General features: G+C 39.2%; 1 protein-coding gene across 1 annotated transcript in view; it reads left to right on the forward strand.

The window, feature by feature from the left end:
• LOC120874859 (glycerophosphodiester phosphodiesterase domain-containing protein 4-like) overlaps positions 1–20,551 on the forward strand; it is a 150,170-nt gene extending 129,619 nt beyond the window's left edge. The window contains exons 14-15 of the mRNA XM_040256547.1: positions 8,788–8,849; positions 20,076–20,551. Of these exons, the coding sequence (XP_040112481.1) occupies positions 8,788–8,849; positions 20,076–20,551 (538 nt within the window). The remainder of the gene's footprint in view (positions 1–8,787; positions 8,850–20,075) is intronic.
• The last annotated feature ends 3,727 nt before the right edge of the window (positions 20,552–24,278 follow it).

Raw genomic sequence — 24,278 nt, forward strand, 5'->3', positions numbered from 1 at the left:
GTTTGGAAGGGTTTAAGCAGTGGCACAACAGCTGGAGTGAGATTTAGGTAGATTGATGAATGTAGGGAAAACCACTAGACCATTCAGGTATGTTGTAAATCAAATCACTTATGATTATACAGTGGAAGTGAGAAATAGATTTAAGGGACTAGATCTGATAGATAGAGTGCCTGATGAACTATGGATGGAGGTTTGTGACATTGTACAGGAGACAGGGATCAAGACCATCCCCATGGAAAAGAAATGCAAAAAAAGTAAAATGGCTGTCTGCGGAGGCCTTACAAAGAACTGTGAAAAGAGAGAAGTGAAAAGCAAAGGAGAAAAGGAAAGATATAAGCATCTGAATGCAGAGTTCCAAAGAATAGCAAGGAGAGATATGAAAGCCTTCTTCAGTGATCAATGCAAAGAAATAGAGGAAAACAACAGAATGGGAAAGACTAGAGATCTCTTCAAGAAAATTAGAGATACCAAGGGAACATTTCCTGCAAAGATGAGCACAATAAGGGACAGAAATGGTCTGGACCTAAGAGAAGCAGAAGATATTAAGAAGAGGTGGCAAGAATACACAGGAAAACTGTACAAAAAAGAGCTGCATGACTCAGATATTCACGATGGTGTGATCACTCACCTAGAGCCAGACATCCTGGAATGTGAAGTCAAGTGGGCCTTAGAAAGCATCACTATGAACAAAGCTAGTGGAGGTAATGGAATTCCAGTTGAGCTATTTCAAATCCTGAAAGATGATGCTGTGAAAGTGCTCCACTTAATATGCCAGCAAATTTGGAAAACTCAGCAGTGGCCACAGGACTGGAAAAGATCAGTTTTCATTCCAATCCCAATTGCACTCATCTCACACGCTAGTAAAGTAATGCTCAAAATTCTCCAAGCCAGGCTTCAGCAATACATGAACCATGAACTTCCAGATGTTCAAGCTGGTTTTAGAAAAGGCAGAAGAACCAGAGATCATATTGCCAACATCCACTGGATCATGGAAAAAGCAAGAGAGTTGCAGAAAAACATCTATTTCTGCTTTATTGACTATGCCAAAGCCTTTGACTGTGTGAATCACAATAAACTGGACAATTCTGAAAGAAATGGGAATACCAGACCACCTAACCTGCCTCTTGAGAAATCTGTATGCAGGTCAGGAAGCAACAGTTAGAACTGGACATGGAACAACAGACTGGTTCCAAATAGCAAAAGGAGTACGTCAAGGCTGTATATTGTCACCCTGCTTATTTAACTTATATGCAGAGTACATCATGAGAAATGCTGGGCTGGAAGAAGCACAAGCTGGAATCAAGATTGCCAGGAGAAATCTCAATAACCTCAGATATGCAGATGACACCACCCTTATGGCAGAAAGTGAAGAGGAACTAAAAAGCCTCTTGATGAAAGTGAAAGGGGAGAGCGAAAAAGTTGGCTTAAAGCTCTACATTCAGAAAACCAAGATCATGGCACCTGGTCCCATCACTTCATGGGAAATAGATGGGGAAACAGTGGAAACAGTGTCAGACTTGATTTTTGGGGGCCCCAAAATCACTGCAGATCATGATTGCAGCCATGAAATTAAAAGGCGCTTACTCCTTGGAAGAAAAGTTATGACCAACCTAGATAGCATATTGAAAAGCAGAGACATTACTTTGCCAACAAAGGTGTGTCTAGTCAAGGCTATGGTTTTTCCAATGGTTATGTATGGATGTGAGAGTTGGATGGTGAAGAGAGCTGAGCGTCAAAGAATTGATGCTTTTGAACTGTGGTGTTGGAGAAGACTCCTGAGAGTCCTTTGGACTGCAAGGAGACCCAACCAGTCCATTCTAAAGGAGATCAGTCCTGGGTGTTCATTGGAAGGAGTGATGCTAAAGCCGAAACTCCAATATTTTGGCCACCTCATGGGAAGAGTTGACTCATAGGAAAGGACTCTGATGCTGAGAGGGATTGGGAGCAGGAAGAAAAGGGGATGACAGAGGATGAGATGGCTGGATGGCATCACCGACTCCGTGGACATGAGTTTGAGTGAAGTCCGGGAGTTGGTGATGGACAGGGAGGCCTGATGTGCTGCAATTCATGGGGTCGCAGAGTCGGACACGACTGAGTGACTGAACTGAACTGAACTGAACTGACTGAACATCCTTTTTCAGGACCCTTGCCTCCAGAAAAGGTGCTGGGTAGGGGTGGGGACCATCCCCCGCTCCACCCAGCCAAGGAAGCCTATTCTGTGCCTCCAGTTCTGGGCTGTGGAGGATCAGGTTGGGTCACCAGGAGACTCCCTGGGCTGAGGAGGTAGGGGAACACTAGACACGTTCTTGTTCCTCCACATCCTGAGGGACGCTACCCCTTCAGGAATGGCTCCTTCTCCTCTTCCCTCCTTCTTGTGCCTGCCAGACCTATGTGGGCTGAGGGTACCCAGAGGGCTCCAGAGGGCACACGGCTTAACCTGGAGGAAGGAAAGGGTCCCAGAGAGAAGAGAGGGCCCTGGAGGGCAGGTGTGGGAGTCTTAGGGGGTGGAAGGCCTGGTCCAGAGGGCTGATGGGGCCCCTGGAGGGATGAGGGGGACCTCACAGGACTGCCCAGAGGGACTAGGAAACCAGGCCCTGGAGGGCAGAGGGCTGGGCATGGGGCCTCAGGAGGTTCCTAGGGCTGAGTGGGTAGGGGAACACCAGGCAGTTTCCTGCTCCTCAAACCCTGTGGAAGCTGCTTCCAGCCTGCCTGCCCTTTCCTTCTCCCCACTCTGTCTCATGCTTAAGGGACCTCCCTGGGTGGAGGGGGCCTTGAAGGGTGGAGGGTTCCCTGGAGGTGGATGATGCCCCACAGTGCAGAGGGTTTGGCTGAGAAGGTGGAGAGGGCTCCAGAGGTCGGAGGAAGCCCCTGAGGGCAAGGGACCAGGCCTGGGGCCCCAGGGATCTCTCTGGGGACAAGTATAAGGGAAACTTCAGGTACTTCTGCTGATGGCGTCTGAACCCCTAAGGATCCCTCCTTCTCCCTACCAAGCAAGCCTTCCTCTTTTAGTGCCTGAACTGTGCCCCCACCACCTAGGCCTCGTTGTCCCCCAGCAGCCCATCAGCCTTGACAGTCCCCTGGTCTAGACCTTCCCCACTCCTCCCTGTCTAGTACCTGATCACCCCTGGGGCTTCTCCTGTCCGCTTCATTGTGGGGAGTCTCCACCAGTGTCTGGTGAGTATCTTAGGTATGGAGAGACACAGACTCTGTGTCTTCCCTGCAAAAGTTTTTTAAAGTACCAATTAGTGACCCCAAAGTCTCAATTCAGGATCAAAGTGTCTAGTCCAAAATAACCCGAAGTCTTAACTACGTTGAATGTTAAAACTTTAGGCACAGAAACCTAAATATTTTAGGTTGCTTTCTCCATCCCTCCAGCCTCAGTAGCCCTTGTTTCTGACTTGGTCAGGGTCAGGAGCAGGTGCAAGGTGATCAGGACCGAGGGCAGAGTCTCATAGGGCCAGAACTGTATTGAGGCCGTATGGTGGCAGTGTAAAGCACCTTCTTCCTTGGTGCTTTGGGCAGCTTTTGGTAGGGCCACCTACCGAAAAGGCAGGTCCCTTGGTATAAGTGAAGCCTCTCCACTTGTCTGTCCCCATACTATCCTGCTTCATGTATGTACTATAAACTTCTCTAACATTTTTGTTTTTAAAAATTGATTGCAAAGTAAACATGTTTTTTATATAAAATTCAATAATTATAAAAATATGTAAATTAGAAAGCAGTATACCCCTCCATAATTCTGTCTCCCTAAATCAGTTATTTTTTGAAGTTGTCTCTTTGGCTATATTAAATAAAACTTTACAAAGTAACACTTTTCATTTTAATACTTGAATTGAAAATAAATTCATGTGATTCAAAATTCAAAGAGTGTAAAAGTTGTAAGTAAAAAGCTTCTTTCTACACCTAGCTTGCGATTTTTAAAAGAACCCAAGGTCAATTTGTTTAGGGAGGTGGGGTCAGTATCCCAGGGTCTTTCCTAAGCAGCCTGCACTCTGAGTTAGAATATGCAGGTTCAAATCTTGGCTCTACCTACCACCTGTTGTGTGAACTTGGAAGTGTTATTTAACCTGTCTGGGCTTCTTGTTTATTTGTAAATTGGGGATAAAAATACCACAAAGAAGCAATTTTTTCCAACATAATCCTCTTCGTTTATCAGTCTGTTAATTCAAATATTTTAATTGGGAAATTGTGAGATAAATGATATATTGGTCTATTAGTATTTTACTATGTTTAAAAACCCTATCTAATACTTAATGACTTAAAACTGACAAATATTTGTCATATTCTGTATGATGATTGAGTGATTTCTCTGGTCTCAGCCTGTTTGTTTAGACTGGGTGATCAAGGATGGCCTCATCCGTATTTCTTGAATCTTACCTGGGATGACTACAGTCTTTCTTCATTTGGTTACTCATCATCAAGGAAGCCAGCATTTTTTTTAAAAATTAATTTATTTTTTATTGAAGGATAGTTGCTTTACAGAATTTTGCTGTTTTCTGTCAAACCTCAACATGAGTCAGCCATAAGTATACATATATCCCAGCTTTTTTGCACAAGTTTGCCTGGTGGCATTGGGTTCTCAGCAGTGAGAAAGGCAAGCCCCAGTGCATGTGCCTTTTTAAGGATCTCCCATTGTGATGTTTGCTAATGTTTCACTGGCCAAAGATAATCACATGGTCAAGTCCAGATTCATGGTGGGGCAGGACAGAAACAAACTTAAGCTCTTATTAGAGAGGAACAGCAGAGTCACACTGCATACAGATCTACATTTGGGGAGGAATGTTGTGATCATTTTTATAAATAATCTACCACACACATACCTCATACATTTTAATTTAAAATATTCATTCAACTTTTGACATAGATTCAGGTCTTTTCTTTGAGTATGTTTCAGTTGCTTGAATTCTGTATTCTCTTGCTTGTGTATACTTCCTAATGAATCAGTTATGATTTCTAAGTTTTGTTTCCTTAGAACACAAGAACTTGAAGTCATTTGGAGAAATGACTGGAATGAGGAAGCCATACAGATTTTTAGAATCCTCCTCTACCCCATCTCTTAGTGTTTCTCTCACACCTAAGTCAATTGCAGCTCACTATTTTAATGACCTTTTCTGTCTTCAACAAGATTTTCAAAACACTGATTTAGTTTCCTTCAAATGACATACTTTTTAAACTCAGACTTTACAGATTTTAGTAACACTGAATTATACTGCATAGTTGTTAACAACTGGTACAACTGTTCTAAGCCATTTGGGTAGTAAGGATAACTGATTCTTGGTGACTGTACAGCTCACCTTATGGGCATCCTGGAGCAGGCCAAAACATCTATCAGTCAGGTTCCCAGAAGGGATTAAGAACCTCAGTTTAGTGGAAGTGGTTTAAGAACTTCTAATGTACCTGTCTAGTAGAGCTGTTGTGAGGATAAGCTGTGAAAATATCCTTAAAGTGCTTCAGACACTTCCTTAGCTCCTTTAAATTCTCATTAATGTTAGTTGTTCTCATCATTATCATGATTGCTTATGTTATTGTTATTATTATCACTGTTATTAAGTCCAAGGAAAGACCTTGGGATAAAGTGGAAATGGTATATGAAAGAATAAAAATGGTAGTCCCAGTACCATCAGGTAATACTAGAGGAGAGGCAGTGAAGGTGAAAAGGGATAATCAAACTAGGGAGTTAAGGAATTCCCTGGTGGTGCAGTGGGTAAGAATCTGCCTGCCAATGCAGGGGACACAGGTTTGATCCCTGGTCTGGGAAGATTCCACAGGCTGCACAGAACCACTAAGCCTGTGTGTGTGTTCCACAACTACTGAGCCCGTGTGCTGCAGCCACTGAAGCCCTTGAGCCTAGAACCTGTGCTCTACAACAAGAGAAGCTCCACATAGAAGCCCGAGTACCACACTCATTGCAACTAGAGAAAGCCTAAGTGCAGCAACGAAGATCCAGATCAGCCCAAACAAAAAACCAGGAAGCTGTGGAGATAAAAAAAAACTCATGCAAGATAACCTAGAATATTGAGCTCTGTGAAGTCAGTGATTCAGGCAAGGAGCCAGAGAAATGGATGTGTTAATTAAGAATTGTAATTTCAGTATGTTTATTTGAAGCAATATGACAAAAATGACAGAATGATCTCTATTTGTTTCCAAGGCAAGCCATTCAATATCACGGTAATCCAAGCCTATGCCCCAACCAGTAAGAAGAAGCTGAAGTTGAATGGTTCTATGAAGACCTACAAGACCTTTTAGAACTAACACCCCCAAAAGATGTCCTTTTCATTGTAGGGGACTGGAATGCAAAAGTAGGTAGTCAGGAAACACCTGGAGTAACAGGCAAATTTGGCCTTGGAATACAAAATAAAGCAGGGCAAAAGCTAATAGAGTTTTGCCAAGAAAATTCACTGGTCATAGCAAACACCCTCTTCCAACAACACAAGGGAAGACTCTACACATGGACATCACCAGATGGTCAACACCAAAATCAGATTGATTATATTCTTTGCAGCCAAAGATGGAGAAGCTCTATACAGTCAGCAAAAACAAGACCAGGAGCTGACTGTGGCCCAGATCATGAACTCCTTATTACCAAATTCAGAAATAAATTGAAGAAAGTGGGGAAAACCACTAGACCATTCAGGTATGACCTAAATCAAATCCCTTATGATTATACAATGGAAATGAGAAATAGATTTAAGGGCCTAGATCTGATAGAGTGCCTGATGAACTATGGACAGAGGTTTGTGATACTGTACAGGAGACAGGGATGAAGACCATCCCCATGGAAAAGAAACGCAAAAAAGCAAAATGGCTGTCTGAGGAGGCCTTACAAAGAGCTGTGAAAAGAAGAGAAGTGAAAAGCAAAGGAGAAAAGGCAACATAAGCATCTGAATGCAGAGTTCCAAAGAATAGAAGGAGAGATACGAAAGCCTTCCTCAGCGATCAATGCAAAGAAATAGAGGACAAGAACAGAATGGGAAAGACTAGAGATCTCTTCAAGAAAATTAGAGATACCAAGGGAACATTTCATGCAAAGATGGGCTCGATAAAGGACAGAAATGGTATGGACCTAACAGAAGCAGAAGATATTAAGGAGAGGTGGCAAGAATACACAGAAGAACTGTGCAAAAAAGAGCTTCATAACCCAGATAATCACGGTGGTGTGATCACTCACCTAGAGCCAGACATCCTGGAATGTGAAGTCAAGTGGGCCTTAGAAAGCATCACTACGAACAAAGCTAGTGGAGGTGATGGAATTCCAGTGGAGCTATTTCAAATCCTGGAAGATTATGCTGTGAAAGTGCTGCACTCAATATGCCAGAAAATTTGGAAAACTCAGCAGTGGCCACAGGACTGGAAAAAGTCAGTTTTCATTCCAATCCCAAAGAAAGGCAATACCAAAGAATGCTCAAACTACTGCACAATTGCACTCATCTCACACGCTAGTAAAGTAATGCTCAAAATTCTCCAAGCCAGGCTTCAGCAATACGTGAACCATGAACTTCCAGATGATCAAGCTGGTTTTAGAAAAGGCAGAGGAACCAGAGATCAAATTTCCAACATCTGCTGGATCATGGAAAAAGCAAGGGAGTTCCAGAAAAACATCTATTTCTGCTTTGTTGACTATGCCAAAGCCTTTGACTGTGTGGATCACAATAAACTGTGGACAATTCTGAAAGAGATGGGAATAACAGACCATATGACCTGTCTCTTGAGAAACCTGTATGCAGGTCAGGAAGCAATAGTTAGAATTGGACATGGAACAGCAGACTGGTTCCCAATAGAAAAAGGAGTACGTCAAGGCTGTATATTGTCACCCTGCTTGTTTAACCTATATGCAGAGTACATTATGAGAAACGCTGGGCTGGAAGAAGCAGAAGCTGGAATCAAGATTGCCGGGAGAAATATCAATGATCTCAGATATGCATACAATGCCACCTTTATGGCAGAAAGTGAAGAGGAACTAAAAAGTCTCTTGATGAAAGTGAAGGAGGAGAGTGAAAAAGTTGGCTTAAAGCTCAACATTCAGAAAACGAAGATCATGGCATCCGGTCCCATCACTTCATGGGAAATAGATGGGGAAACAGTGTCAGACTTTATTTTTTTGGGCTCCAAAATCACTGCAGATCATGATTGCAGCCATGAAATTAAAAGACGCTTACTCCTTGGAAGGAAAGTTATGACCAACCTAGATAGCATATTGAAAAGCAGAGACATTAATTTTCCAACAAAGGTGTGTCTAGTCAAGGCTATGGTTTTTCCAATGGTCATGTATGGATGTGAGAGTTGGATGGTGAAGAAAGCTGAGCACCGAATAATTGATGCTTTTGAACTGTGGTGTTAGAGAAGACTCTTGAGAGTCCCTTGGACTGCAAGGAGGTCCAACCAGTCCATCCTAAAGGTGATCAATCCTGGATGTTCATTGAAAGGCCTGATGTTGAGGCTGAAATCCAATACTTTGGCCACCTCATGGAGGAGTTGACTCATTGGAGAAGACCCTGATGCTGGGAGGGATTGGGGGCAGGAGGAGAAGGGGATGACAGAGGATAAGATGGCTAGATCGCATCACCAACTCGATGGACATAGGTTTGGGTAGACTCCGGGAGTTGGTGATGAACAGGGAGGCCTGGTGTGCTGTGATTCATGGGGTTGCAGAGTTGGACACAACTGAGTGACTGAACTGAACTGATTTGAAGCATGACAATTTAGAAGAAGGATTCTGGTTCACAGACTGTTTGCTTATTCCTGGGAAGCTTGTAAAAAATGCTGAAATTCTAACTTCTGAGTCTATAGTGAGGCCCGAGAAGCTGTATTAAGAAAGGCTGCAGCTCAGGTAGATTTGGATGCACGGCCAGGTTTGGGAAGCTGTGCCATGAACACATAGTGCACTGGAAGCCAAGGATCTTGGGCTGTAATCCTGTGTCCAGAGAAGACTTGCTCTGTGACATCTCTGCGACTCCCTCAGACCTCTGTTGACTGTCCAGGGAAATGAAGTGTGTGAAGTGTTTTAGTCCTTGTAGAGCCCTCTGTAGGTTGGCAGCAGGTATTCTCTGTGTTAGACACCAGCCTCAGCAATCAAGGTTCCTCTCCCTGCTCTGACCCTGCTCCATCCCTGACAGCCAAGCAAGGGACCTGACCTACATTCCCTTCCAGCTGTCAGTCCTTAACTGTGTTCTTTGCTTTGCAGACACCAAAGTACTATTTGTTTGTGTGGATTCTCATGGATATTCTTTCTGCAATTTTCATTGTTGCCATATTTTATTTTCATTGGTAAGCAAATATTTGTAATTTTATATGATTTTTCCCCCAAATAAAAATATAAATTGTTTTATGGAAATTTGAAGGAAAACAGTTACATTCGTCCCATAATCCCCGTGTGGCAAGTCCCCAGGGAGACAGGGTTTTCTCATCGGAACCTCTGATTTCTTTTTGTGCTGCCTTCACACCCCTTCTCCTGCCTCTACCTGAGACCATATTCTAAGAATAAGGACTCTCACAGGCTTCCCTGGTGGCTCAGATAGTAAACAATTTGCCTGCAATAGAGGAGACCTGGATTTGACCCCTGGGTCAGGAAGATCCTCTAGAGAAGGGAATAATTCCCTCCACTATTCTTGCTTGGAGAATTCCATGAACAGAGAAGCCTGGGGGGCTACAGTTCATGGTGTCACAAAGAGTCAGATGCCACTGAATGACTGACATAGCTAAAGCTTAATCAAAGCCTGTTACTGCAGATCCCCTGTGGATCAGTTGGGAGAGGACTGGGGTTGAAGGCTGTTCAGAACAAGTGCCTCCCCCTTCCCACCTTCCACAGGATGGTTCACAGGGTGCTGTGTAAAGAGCAACCTCACCCTCCAGGAAACCTGGGTTTTGGTCCTGGTTTTCCCCATAGTTGCTGGGTGACCCTGGGGAAATCACTGCCCCTTTCCAGGCCATAGTTTTTGTATTTGTCTGAGAAAATGACATTCAAGAATTCTTGAGGGGAAAATGCTACAAGATTCCAGAGTTCAGGGTGGGAGATGGAACATCTGGTAGAAGAATTTTTAGCTAGAGGAGACAGTTACATTCGTCCCATGGTCTTTAGATCTCATCATGCCCATTTTTTCCTCATTTGAGTTACCCTTTAAAAAGGAGGAAACTACAAACCCTCTGTTTAACATAGAATTTAACTGGATAATGTTCTTTTCTGGCCACTGCCTTGAATTGTTGCCTATTTTGGAGTAGATCCATGAGGCTCATGGATACTCTGCTTCCTTCCAGGTGGAAAGAGAGCAAACAAGAAAAATTACTCAAGAGCACCAGTATTCACACAGGTAAAGTTAGAGGCCTAGCCCACTCTCATTATCCCTACCCATTGCCTCCAGGATTCTGGGCCTGCCTTAATGTTTCTGACAAGAGTTGAAGGAGGTCTGAAATTGGGGAGTGGGGAACCACCAAGAAGTTGGGATAAATAGGTTGGGCACAGATTCTGGGGGCCCCTGGCATCAGGATTCATTGTGGACTTTTATCTTCTAAGTGTTGACACTCCTTGGAAGGTTTTGAAATTGATATTTTTTGTTCACTGGTTCATTTATTATCACATAGTTATTGAGTATCCACATTGTGCCAAGCACTGTGAGAGAGACTAAAGTTGTCTATGGAGGGTGGATCAAGAGACGAAAGGACTGGCCCACAGAGAGTGGTGAGGAAGTAGGCAAAGGCATAGCAATTGATACCTTTGGGCCAAATGCCTAGGTATAAGACAGTGAGGCTGCCATGCTCATCAGGGCTGTGTGCTGTAGGTGACTTTAGTTGTGATATGTATGTTGGACGGTGGAGGGAGAAAATTATGGAGGGGGCATGCTGAAAAGAACATAGGCTTTGCATAGAAGCAATCAGGAGATGGCAAATGAGTTTCAAACAAGGCAGCAATATGCTTAGACTTCTGTGTAAAAGGATAGAATAGCAGAATAACTTATTCAGCAGAACAACTCAAATGAAAGGAAATTAAATGAAATAAATGAAAAGAAATGGATTTTCATTCTGTGAAACTGAAGGTTTAAGCCATATTCACTCAGATCTCTTAAGGGAAAGGGACTGAGAGATCTCAAGTAACTCTGAGTTCTGTGGATTTTTGGATCACTCTGCTAGCTGGTAAGAAGTCTGAAGGCCATGTTCCAGTTCCCTTATGATTTTTAGTAGTTATATTAGTACACTAGGGCTGTGAAGACAAAATACCACAGGAGTAGAAGGGGACGACAGAGAATGAGATGGCTAGAAGTCATCACTGACTCGATGGGTGAGAGTCTGAGTGAACTCTGGAAGTTGGTGATGGACAGGGAGGCCTGGCGTGCTGCGATTCATGGGGTTGCAAAGAGTTGGACACGACTGAGTGGCTGAACTGAACTGAACTGAACTGAGGGGGCTTAAATAACAGAAGTTGATTCTTCTCATAGTTCTGGATGCTAGAGGTGAAAGATCAATGTATCAACACGTTTGGTTTCTTCTGAAGCCTCTTTCTTTGGTTGCAGATAGCCACTTTCTTGCTGTGTCCTCACACAGCCTTTCTTCTGTGCACACACTTTTACCCACCACTGCCCAGTGTGTCTCTGTGTGTTCAAATTTTTTCTACTCTAGTCAGATTGAATTGGGGCCCACCCCATTGGCCTCGTTTTAGCTATCTCTTCAAAGGCCCAGTTTCCATATATTTTCAGGTACTGGAGATTATGGCTTCAACATATCAATGTGGGGTACAAAACTCAGCCTGTAACAATAATCCAGTGAAGAAATGAACAGAATATGGAATAGCTGAGGAATGCATGAATGAGAGAAGTTTTCAAGGAAAACTCTAAGATCTGTTTAAATTGGGATAAAAGACATGTCTAAAATGCCTTAGAAAAGTGCAGTTAACTTGACCTCAGCTTCACACCATGTTGAAATTATGATAAGGAAATAAGGTAAATAAGAAATAAATTGAAAAATTTCCTGTTTTTTATAGTGGTTCCAATTGCCCATTTAGAGAAACCAGTTTTTTTTTTTTAAATCTACATAAATGTGTTGAAAAGCTGTTTGAGTACCTCCAAGAGACACTTCTAGGGGCTCACCCCAACTCCTAGAAGGGGTGGGGCCGAGTTCAGAATCAGAAAATGTACAAAGATGACCAAAAAGAAGCCAGAACCACAGCCCAGATTCATTTAGGTTGAGGAGAACAGAGCTTTGAACACTTAAGCATAATTCACATCTTGTACCATGACCACCTCTGAGATGGGCATATACTGCTGCACCTAATGCTGCCTCCAGACGGCTTTCATCACCTCCCTAGCTTTAGGATACATTTTTCAGCCCTTTAAAGAAGTTCATCCTTTGTCTTTTGTCTCATATAGTTTCTTATGAAAAGTCTTATAAAAACATCTTCCATTTAAAAAAATCATTGTTCATCTACTGGTAATATGTCCTTTTTCTCTGGCTGCTTTTTAAGGTTGCTTCGTTTATTATTGGGTTTCAGTAATTTTATTATAGTTTATTTTGTTGTGTTTAAGTGTGTATATGAGTGAGTGTGTGTGTGTGTGTTCATCCTGCTTAGAGTTTTCAGAGATCCTTAGATCAGAGTATAGTTTTTTTCACTCTTTGATTTTCAGAATTTTTTTGCCTCTATCTTCTTTCTTAGTTTCCTGTAAGTTAGCAAAACTGTTCATTTTTATTTTTAGCCTGTTTAATGTCTGTGCTTCATTTGGATAGATTATATTTCTGTATATATTAGGTTTTTATTGATGCAGAACAAATTACCACAAATTTGGTAGCTCAGTACAACACAAATTTATCATCTCAGAGTTTGTGTGGGTCAGGAGTTTAAGCATGTGTTTGTCTGGTCCTCTTCATAGAGTCTCACCAGGCTAACATTGAAGTGTTCACCTCGGCAGCAATCTCATCTGAGACTTAGATTCTACTTGCAAGATCACTGGTTATTGACTGATTTAGTTCCTTAAAGTTGTTGGACTAAAGTGCTCCTGTTTTCATGATTACTGTTGACTGGGTTTTGATTTGAGTTTAGAAACCGTATCCAGTCCTCATCCTTTTGTCCTCTCAAAATGTGGCAGATTTTTCTTCAATGCCAGCAGGAGAATATCTCTTTAGAGTAGGTGAATTCAGAGAAAAAAGGACAAAAGAAGGAAAAATAACATATGAAACAATTAGGAGACAGGTTGAAACATGGTCATCATTAATTCAACTACTTTGTTAATCATTAAATATCAATGAAACAAATACTCAAAAGTAGAGACTTCATGTAAGATAGGAAGAAAGCAAGACCCAACCATATGCTGTCTACAAAACAAATGTTTCAAATACAAATGTTCAAATAGATTACAGAGTGAAAGGATGGGACAGTGATATGCCGTGCAAACAATAAATATAAAAAATATTTTCTGAAAAAATAAACTTTAAAACATGGAAAATTAGTGGAAACAAAGATTTAATAATGATGAAAATGTCAGTATATCAGGGAAGACATTGTAGTTATAACTGTTTTCAGTTAGTAAAAGAGTTTCCGAACATGTTAGTCAGCAACTGAAAGAGAGATCATAGTTGGCAATTTTAATATTTTTCACTTAGTACTTAAAATACCAATTAAACACAAAAAATAAAACAAGAATAAATACAGAAGTCTGAACACTTTCAGCCACTTTGACCTAATTGGCATATAACATTTTACCCAAGAACTACAGAATCTACAGTATTTTCAAGTGTACCTGGCATGTTTCTTCAAATAGAGTACATGACAATCCTTTCAACAGCCTGGGAGAGAGAGCTGATTTACCTAATTCAGAGAAAGAAACAAAAAAGGAAAATGAGGAGGCAGAGGAATATAGTCCAATCAAATGAACAAGACAGAAACCTCAGAAAAACAACTAAATGAAACTGAGATAAGCAGTCCACCTGATGGGCTTCAGTATAATGATCATAAATACGTTCATCAAACTCAGGAAAGGATAAACATAGTGAGAACTTTAACAGTGAGATAGAAAATATAGTACCAAAGAGAAGTTATGACTAAACTGAAAAATACACTAGAGGTGCTCAACAGCAGAGTAGATGAGGTGGAAAAACGAATGAGTGAGCTAAAGATAAAATGGTGGGACTCCCTCAGACAGAGAGCAAAATGAAGAATTTTCAAAAGTGAAGATATCATATGTTGTCTTTAGGACAACATTGTGTGGAATAACTTTTGCATTATATGGGTCACAGAAGGGGAAGAAAGAAAGGAACAGAAAAATTATTTTAAGAAATAGTGACTAAAAAATTTCCTAATCTGGGGAAGCAAACAGACCTCTGGGTCCAGGAAGCCCAAAGAGCTATGAATAAGAAGAACCCAAAGAAACACACACATAAGACACATTGCAACTAAAATGGTAGAAGTTAAGAATAAAAAGAATCCTTAAAGCAACAAGAGAAAAAAAAGTAACTCTGGATAATAAAGGAGTGTCATGATATACTCAAAGTGCTGAAAGGAAAAAACTTCCCATCACAGACTCTGCATAGCTAGTTTAACATTCAGAATTAAGGAGAGATTAAGGGTTTTTAGGATAAACAAAAGCTAAAGAAGTTTATTGCCACTATACTTGTTCTGCGTGAAATATTAAAGGGATTTCTCTAAACTGAAAAGAAATGACACTAAATGATAATAAGAAAACATGCAGTAATTAAAGTCTCACTGGAAAATATACATATATAATAAAGGCAGGGGTTCAATCACTTATAAGGCAAGCATTAAGATTAAAAGACAAAAGTAGTAAAAATGATGTAAAGTTTCAGTAATTAAGAAATGTGTAAAATAAAAAGATGTAGAAAGTGTCATCAATAGATGAATTTCAGAAGACTGAAATCTTACAGAATATATTCCATGACCACAGCAAAATTAAACTAGAGACAAACATTAATATGACATCCATAAATACCTCTAGATTCCAGAAATTAGTGTATTTCTTAACACTGAGTATTAAAAAAAATAAACCATAAAGGAGGTTGATTGGAAAAGAAGTAAAACTCTCACTGTTTGCAGATGACATGATCCTCTACATAAAAAACCCTAAAGACTCCACCAGAAAATTATTAGAGCTAATCAGTGAATATAGTAAAGTTGCAGGATATAAAATCAACACACAAAACCCCTTGGATTCCTATACACTAACAATGAGAAAACAGAAAGAGAAATTAAGGAAACAGTTCCAGTCACCATTGCAACAAAAAGAATAAAATATTTAGGAATATATCTACCTAAAGAAACAAAAGACCTATATATAGAAAACTATAAAACACTGATGAAGGAAATCAAAGAGGACACAAATAGATGGAGAAATATACCATGTTCATGGATTGAAAGAATCAATATAGTGAAAATGAGTATATTACCCAAAGCAATCTATAGATTCAATGCAATCCCTATCAAGCTACCAACAGTATTTTTCACAGAACTAGAACAAATAATTTCACAATTTGTATGGGAATACAAAAAACCTTGAATAGCCAAAGCAATCTTGAGAAAGAGAATGGAACTGAAGGAATCAACCTGCCTGACTTCAGGCTCTACTACAAAGCCACAGTCATCAAGACAGTATGGTACTGGCACAAAGACAGAAAATAGATCAATGGAACAAAATAGAAAGCCCAGAGATAAATCCATGCCCCTATGGACACTTTATCTTTGACAAAGAAGGCAAGAATATACAATGGAGAAAAGACAATCTCTTTAACAAGTGGTGCTGGGACAACTAGTCAACTACTTGTAGAAGAATGAAACTAGAACACTTTCTAATAACATACAGAAAAATAAACTCAAAATGGATTAAAGATCTAAACGTAAGACCAGAAACTATAAAATTCCTAGAGGAGAAAATAGGCAAAACACCCTCTGACATAAATCACAGCAGGATCCTCTATGACCCATCTCCCAGAGTAATGGAAATAAAAGCAAAAATAAACAAATGGGACCTAATTAAACTTAAAAGGTTTTGCACAATGAAGGAAACTATAAGCATGGTGAAAAGACAGCCTTCACACAATGGGAGAAAATAATAGCAAACGAAGCAACAGACAAAGAATTAATACAAGAATTAAATCAAAAATATACAAGCAACTCCTGCAGCTCAATTCTAGAAAAATAAACGACCCAATTAAAAAATGGGCCAAAGAACTAAACAGACATTTCTCCAAAGAAGACATACAGATGGCTAACAAACACATGAAAAGATGTTCAACATCACTCATTTTCAGAGAAATGCAAATCAAAACCACAGTGAGGTACCATTTCACGCCAGTCAGAATGGCTGTGATCCAAAAGTCTCCAAGCAATAAGTGTGGGAGAGGGTATGGAGAAAAGGGAACCCTCTTACACTGTTGGTGGGAATGCAAACTAGTAATACAGCCACTATGGAGAACAGTGTGGAGATTCCTTAAAAAACTGGAAAGAACTGCCTTATGACCCAGCAATCCCACTGCTGGGCATACACACCGAGGAAACCAGAATTGAAAGAGACGTGTACCCCAGTGTTCATCACAGCACTGTTTATAATAGCCAGGACATGGAAACAACCTCGATGTCCATCAGCAGACTAATGGAAAAGAAAGCTGTGGTACATATACACAATAGAGTATTACTCAGCCATTAAAAAGAATACATTTGAATCAGTTCTAATGAGGTAGATGAAACTGGAGCCTATTATACAGAGTGAAGTAAACCAGAAAGAAAAACACCAATACAGTATACTAATGCATATATATGGAATTTAGAAAGATGGTAACAATAACCCTGTATGCGAGACAGCAAAAGAGACACAGATGTATAGAACAGTCTTTTGGACTCTGAGGGAGAAGGCGAGGGTGGGGTGATTTGAGAGAATAGCATTGAAACATGTATATTATCATATGTGAAACAGACCGCCAGTCCAAGTTCATTGCATGAGACAGGGTGCTCAGGGCTGGTGTACTTGGATGACCCAGAGGGATAGTATGGGGAGGGAGATGTGAGGGGCTTCAGGATGAGGAACACACGTACACCCGTGGCGGATTCATGTCAATGTATGGCAAAACCACCTCAATTTTTTAAAGTAGGTAGCCTCCAATTAAAATAAATAAAATTTTAAAAAAGGAGGTTGGAAAATACTTTAAAGGATAATGCATGTACAGTAGCAAAAGTTTTGTCGTATAGCTAAAGCAGGCCTTACAGGGAGATTTCTAAGTTTAAATCTTAGAAGAAAGATTAGTTGAGTATTCATTGTTTCTACCTTAAAAATCTAGAAAAAAAGTAAATATTGTCCAAGTAAAAGGAGATAATAAAGACAGCAAGAATCAAAGACATAGAAAAAACACAAACAGAGAAAATAAAAAGTTTGTTCTTGAGAAGATTAATAAAATTTATAAACTTGTAGTAAGATGAGAGAGAGATTGCCAGTATGATATATGATGGAGAAAAAGCATTTGACAAAATTCAACATCATTCATGATAAAAACTCTTACCAAAGTAGGTATAGAGGAAATATATCTCAAGATAATAAAAGCCATTTATGACAAGCCTGCAGCCAACACAATACTCAGTGGTGAAAGCTTAAAGCCTTCCTTCTAAAATCTAGAACAAGACAAGGATGTCCACTCTCAACACTTCTATTCAATATACTATTGAAAGTCCTAGCCACAGCAGTTAGATAAGAAAGAGAAAAATAAGTTTCTAAATTGGAAGAGGTAGAATGGTCATTTTACTATGATATGATACTATATATAGAAAACCCTAAAGATTCCATATAAAAACTACTAGAACTGATAAATGAATCCAACAAGGTGGCAGAATATAGGATTAACATACAGTAATCTGTTGCATTAATTTAAAACTTAACAATGAAATATGAGAAAAGGAAAGTAAAAAAACAATATCTTTTAAAATTGTATAAAAAATACTTAGGAATAAACCTGACTGAGGAGGTGAAAGGCTTATATGCTGACAACTATAAGGCACTGATAAAATTGAAAGTGATTCAAAAAATGGGAAGATATCCTAAGCTCTTGGATTGGAAAAATTAATATTGTTCAAATGGCAATACTCCCCAAAGCAGTTTACAGATTTAATGTGATTCTTATCAAATTACCCATGAAGTTTTTCACAGAACTAAAATAATTCTAAAATTTGTATGGATCAATAAAAGACTCAAAATCACCAAAGCAATCCTGAGGAAAAGGAACAAATCCTGGGAGGACATAACCCTCCCAGATGTTGTACAACACTATAAGTCTGTAGTAATCAGAACATCATGGTAATGGCATAAAAACAAACATATAGATCAATGGCACAGAATAGAGAGCTCAGAAATAAATCCATACACCTAAGAGGTAACAGTATACAATGGAGAAAAGACAGTCTTTTCAGTAAGTGGTGTTGGAAAAGCTGGACAGCCACATGCAAATCAATAAGGTTAGAACACACCCTTTTCACCATACACAAAAATAAACCCAAAATAACTTAAAGATTTAAACATTTTAAGACATAATACCATAAAAGTCTTAGAAGAGAATATAGGCAAAACATTCTCTGACATAAATCATACCAATATTTTCTTATGTTAGTCTTTCAAGGGAAAGACGTAAAAGTAAAAATAAACAAATGGGACCTAATCAAACTCATAAGTTTTTCTATAGCAAAGGAAACCATAAACAAAGTGAAAAGACAACCTACAGACTGCAAAATATGCAACTAAAAAGGGCTTAATTTTCAAAATACACAAATAGCACATACAACTCAATAACAACAACAACAAAAAACAATTCAAGTGAAAAAGGGACAGAAGACCTAAATAGACATTTTTTCCAAAGAAGACATACAGATGGCCAATAGACACATGAAAAGATGCTCAGTATCACTTAATTATTAGAGAAATGGAAATCAAAGCTACAATGAGGTATCACCTCAAACCCGTCAGATTGGCCATTATTAAAAAGTACAACTAATAGATGCCAGAGAGGGTGTCAAGAAAAGGAAACCCTCCTACATGGGTGGTAAGAAAGTAAATTGATGCACCCAGTATGAAAAACAGTATGGAGGTTCCTTAGAAAAATATAAGAGTTGCCGTGTGATTTAGTAATCCTTCCCCTGGGAATATGGACAACATTCTAAATTGAAAAGATACATGCACCCCAGTGTTTATGGCAGGACTATTTACAATAGCCAAGACATAGAAGCAACTTAAATGTCCATTGATAGGTGAATGGATGAAAATGTGATTTATAATGGAATACTACTCAGCCATGAAAAAGAAATGAAATAATATTTGCAACAAAATGGATGGACCTAGAGATGATCATACTAAGTCAGAAAGAAAAAGACAAACACCATAAGATACCACTTATATATGGAATCTAAAATGTGAAACAAATGAACTTCTATATGAAACAGAAACAGACTCAGAGACATAGAAAACAAAATTATGGTTACCGAAAGGGAAAGGAAGGGATCGGGGAAGGATAAATTAGAAATTTAGCAGATTAGCAGATACAAACTACTACAACAAGATCCTACTGTATAGCACAGGGAACTGTTATTTCCTTTGATAAACTTTAATGGAAAATAATTTGAAAAGAATACATATATATGTATATATGCATAACTGAATCACTTTGCTGTATACCAGAAACTAATACAACATTGTGAATCAACTATACTTCAATTTTAAGAAATAGTAAAGCAATAATACCAGCTCTTACCGCTTTCTTCTATTTGGCCTTGCACTGGATATCCTAGCCAGTTCAGTAAAGTAATAATAGGCATAAAGGAAGAAATAAAAGTCCTTAATTAGCATTTATTATTATATGGAAAATTCTAAGGAGTCAACTGAAAAACCCTACTAGAACTAAAAAGTGAATTAAGCAATGTCTCGAACTCTAGCACCTTGATGAATTGAAGACCATAGGAAAGTCTGGGTAGGGAGAGAAATAATGGAAAAAAATCTGAGATGATAATTGAGGGGCTGACATTTTAAAGATGACTAGAATTTTACCATGTGACTGGCAAATATTGGAGAAGTGACATTTGCGGAATCTGTGTTTTTGTCTTTTCTATCCCATAGAATCTCTGAGCACAAGCCTTCGAACAGGAAAAAGTAAGAATCAAGGACCTTCATGTATATCCATAGTTCCTGTCTCCCGAGTTACAGAAATTCCTTGGACTCACGCAGCCCTCTCCCCAGCTTTAACCAAGAATGTAAGGAAATACCCAGACTCTAGCTGTGTTTCAGTAGTCCCCATGAAGAAAGCCAGCAAATCAGAGCCAGTCTGCAAAACCATCAAGACACCAGTGCCTGGCAAGGATAACATTAGACAACTGGTCCCCACCTTGAAGGCCTCTGAATCCATCCAAGCACCCATCCAGGAGTCTGCCAGAGAGGCCATCTTCCAATCTTCATCAGCCGTGAAGGCAAATGGAACATTTTCCTCCATAGATGTCTCTCATCCTCAGAAGCAAACTGAAAGACCCCCCAATACTGAATCTTCCGAGGAATCCCTTCCTGTTTTCATCACATCCAGCCCATCCTCCTCCTCCTAAGCCTATCTGCAAAGAATTAACCACAACTTGCACCCTTCTTCCTCTTCTTCTCTGTGCCTGAGGATGGTGACAGTGGAGAGTGGTCAGGCAATGAGTGCAGAAGAGCTGTTGAGGCTCTCAGGAAAACCATTCTGGTCTAGCCTTTCTCTAAAGAGTACATATCAAGGGGACAAACAAGGGAAAAATAGTTGTAATCTTGGAGCTGGTGCTGGTGGTTCTCTGGGTATTAGGTTTTATCTCATCTGTAGTGAACAGCAGCATGTAAATAAAGGCAACTCTCAGGAACTCAGAAGGCAAATGGTGTATTCTTTGGACCTCTCTGTAATAATTCAGGCTGACAAAGACTAGAGGATAAGTGCCAAAGTGATGCCATCCTGAGAATGAGAGGTGGCATAAGCATGAGTTGGGGGCAAAGATCTCATCCCACACATGCATTCTGTCATCTGGTGTGAAGTGGGGTGCTTTATAATACCTTGTTCACTGATTCCCCAGTGAGGTGATGGGCATAATACCATACCAACACAGTGACTCTAGGTCTTGAGTCATCAGAGCCACAGCAAGTGTCTACAGCTTTATCAACCTGAAGAATCTGAAAACAGAAATGCCTGGGATATACCAAGTGAAAGAAGTGGTGCAATGAGAAAAAAATGGAGTATTTTAAAATACATTACTAGTCAAACACAGGCATAAGAACCTTGTCTTCTTGACTGACTCTAAGAGTAGGATATTGCCACTCCTTCAGATAAGATTTAATCTAGTATACATACTCTAGTCAAGATTATTACATCAAGATTATCATGTTATTATCAAGTCAAGATAAATTATTTATATGAAAGTGAAAGTGAAGTCGCTCAGTTGGGCTCTTTGTGACCCCGACCCCGTGGACTGTAGCCCACCAGGCTCCTCCATCCATGGGATTCTCCAGGCAAGGGTACTGGAGTGGGTTGCCATTTCCTTCTCCAGGGAATCTTCCCAACCCAGGGATTGAACCCAGGTCTCCTGCATTGCAGGCAGATGCTTTAACCTCTGAGCCACCAGGGAAGCCCAGTTATATAAAATTGAATAAGATAAAGTGGAAGATCTATCACCAGACGAATAATTAATTGTCAAATGAACTCATTCCAACAATAATAGTTCTTGAAATCCAGAAAAAAAAAAGTGACATGTTTGGGGATTGGAAGAAGCCTGGGAAGAATTAGAACTGGAATTTGAAGATTGGTATGATTTGGAAAAGGAGAGGAACAGAGAGTGCACATTAAGTAGACTAGACATTAGTGAAATAAAATTTTAATAATATTTTTGTTGGTTTTTAAGAAACTTGTGATAAAATATATTTACATAACAAAATTAATTACCATTTTTAAGTATATGACTCAGTGGCATTAAGCACATTCACATTGCTGTGTTGTGTAACCATGGGACTTTTTCTTTTAGCTTTCTTTTGGTTTCCATTTGCATAGAATTTCTTTTTCCATCTCTTCACTTTCAGGCTGTGAATGTCCTTAAAGTTGAAGTGAGCATCTCTTATAGGCAGCATATAGTTAGGTCTTGTTTCTTTATTTATTCAGCCACTCTGTCTTTTTAGAAAATTTAGTTACATTTAAAGCAATTTTTGATAGGTATGTGCTTTTCTCATTTATGCTAGTTCTGTTCCTTTCTTCTGTCTTTGTGGTTTGATGATTTTCTGTAGTGGCATGTTTAGATCCCTATCTCTTTATCTTTTGTGTCTAGTACAGGTTTTTGCCTTGTGATTACCATGAGGTTAAATAAAACGTATTTTTAACAGTTTATTTTAAGTTGATAATAATTTCAAATTGAACATTTTAAAGCTAAAGCTCTGTTTTTACTGTACCCCCAGTGATCTATGTTTTTATTTATTTATTTATTTATATTTTATTTTACTTTACAAGTATTGGTTTTGTCATACATTGACATGAATCTGCCACAGGTGTACATGAGTTCCCAATCCTGAACCCCTCTCCCATCTCTCTCCCTATATCATCTCTCTGGGTCATCCCAGTGCACCAGCCCCAAGCATCCTGTATCCTGTATTGAACCTAGACTGGCGATTCGTTTCTTACATGGTAGTATACATGTTTCAGTGCCATTCTCCGAAATCATCCCACCCTCTCCCTCTCCCACAGAGTCAAAAAGTCTGTTCTATACATCTGTGCCTCTTTTGCTGTCTCGCATACAGGGTTATCATTACCATCTTTCTAAATTCCATATATATGTGTTAGTATACTGTATTGGTGTTTTTCTTTGTGGCTTACTTCACTCTGTATAATCGGCTCCAGTTTCACCCACCTCATAGAACTGATTCAAATGTATTCTTTTTGATGGCTGAGTAATACTCTATTGTGTATATGTACCACAGCTTTCTTATCCATTCGTCTGCTGATGGACATCTAGGTTGCTTCCATATCCTGGCTATTATAAACAGTGCTGTGATGAACATTGGGGTACACGTGTCTCTTTCAATTCTGGTTTCCTTAGTGTGTATGCCCAGCAGTGGGATTGCTGGGTCATAATGATCTATGTTTTTGATGTCACAATTTACCTATTGTGAATCCATTAGCAAATGTTGCAGTTATTTTTTACTACTTTTGTCTGTTATCCTTCATACTAGAGATATAAGTGATTAACATATCACCATTACAACATTAGATTATTTTCAGATTTAACCATGTACTTACCTTTACTAGTGAGATTTACATTTTATATTTTATATATTTTCAATATTTAAAATGATGTAAAATATTTTACATTAAATATTTCATATATTTTCCTGTTACTAGTTCGTGCCCTTTTGCTTCAGCCTAAGGAAGTCCCTTTAACAGCTCTTGTAATGCCAGTCAGGTGGTGCTGAATTCTTTCCTCTTTCAGCTCTTGCTTGTCTGAAAACCCTTTAACTCTTTCAATAATGAAGGATTCCTCTAATGGGTAGAGTGTTCTTTGTCAGTAGTTTTTTCCCCCAGCACTTTGAATATATTGTGCCACTCCCTTTTAACCTACAAAGTTTCTGGTGAGAAATCTGCGGATTGCCTTTTGGGGATTCCCTTTTACATAACAAGTTGTTTTCTCTCGCTGATTGTAAGATTCTCTTCTTGTCTTTAATGCTTGATAATTAATTATAGTACATCTTGCTTGGTGTCTCTTTACATTCATCTTATTTGGACCTCTCTGGACTTTCTAGATCTAAATGTTTCCTTCTCTAGGTTAGGGATGTTTTCAGCTATCATTTTTTTAAAGAAGTTTTGTTTCTTTCATGCTCTCTTCTACCTCTGGAATCTCTACAATGTGCATATTGTTGCTCTTGATATGGGCCAATAAATCCATTAAACTATTTTTACTATTTTTGATTCTTTTTGTTTCTCTGGTTGGGTAAATTCTACTGTTCCATCTTCAAGTTCATTGATCATTTCTTCTGGCTCGTCAAGTCTGTTGTTGCACCTCTCTATTGAATTTTTCAGTTTAGTTATTGTATTTCTCTACTCTGTGATTTGTTTGGTGCTTTCTTATATTTTGTATTTCTTTGTTAAAATTCTCATTTTATTTATGCCTTGTTCTCCTGGTGATCATCTTTAGGACCATTATTTTGAACTCTTTATCAGATAAATCACTTATCTCCTTTTCATTAAGGTCATGTTCTTTCATTTGGAAGATATTCCTCTATTTATTCTTTTCCCTTGACTCTGTGTTGGTTTCTATGCATTAGATAAAACAG

This window comes from Oryx dammah, unplaced genomic scaffold (assembly GCF_014754425.2).
Source record: "Oryx dammah isolate SB20612 unplaced genomic scaffold, SCBI_Odam_1.1 HiC_scaffold_15, whole genome shotgun sequence".
NCBI classification, from domain to species: Eukaryota; Metazoa; Chordata; class Mammalia; order Artiodactyla; family Bovidae; genus Oryx; species Oryx dammah.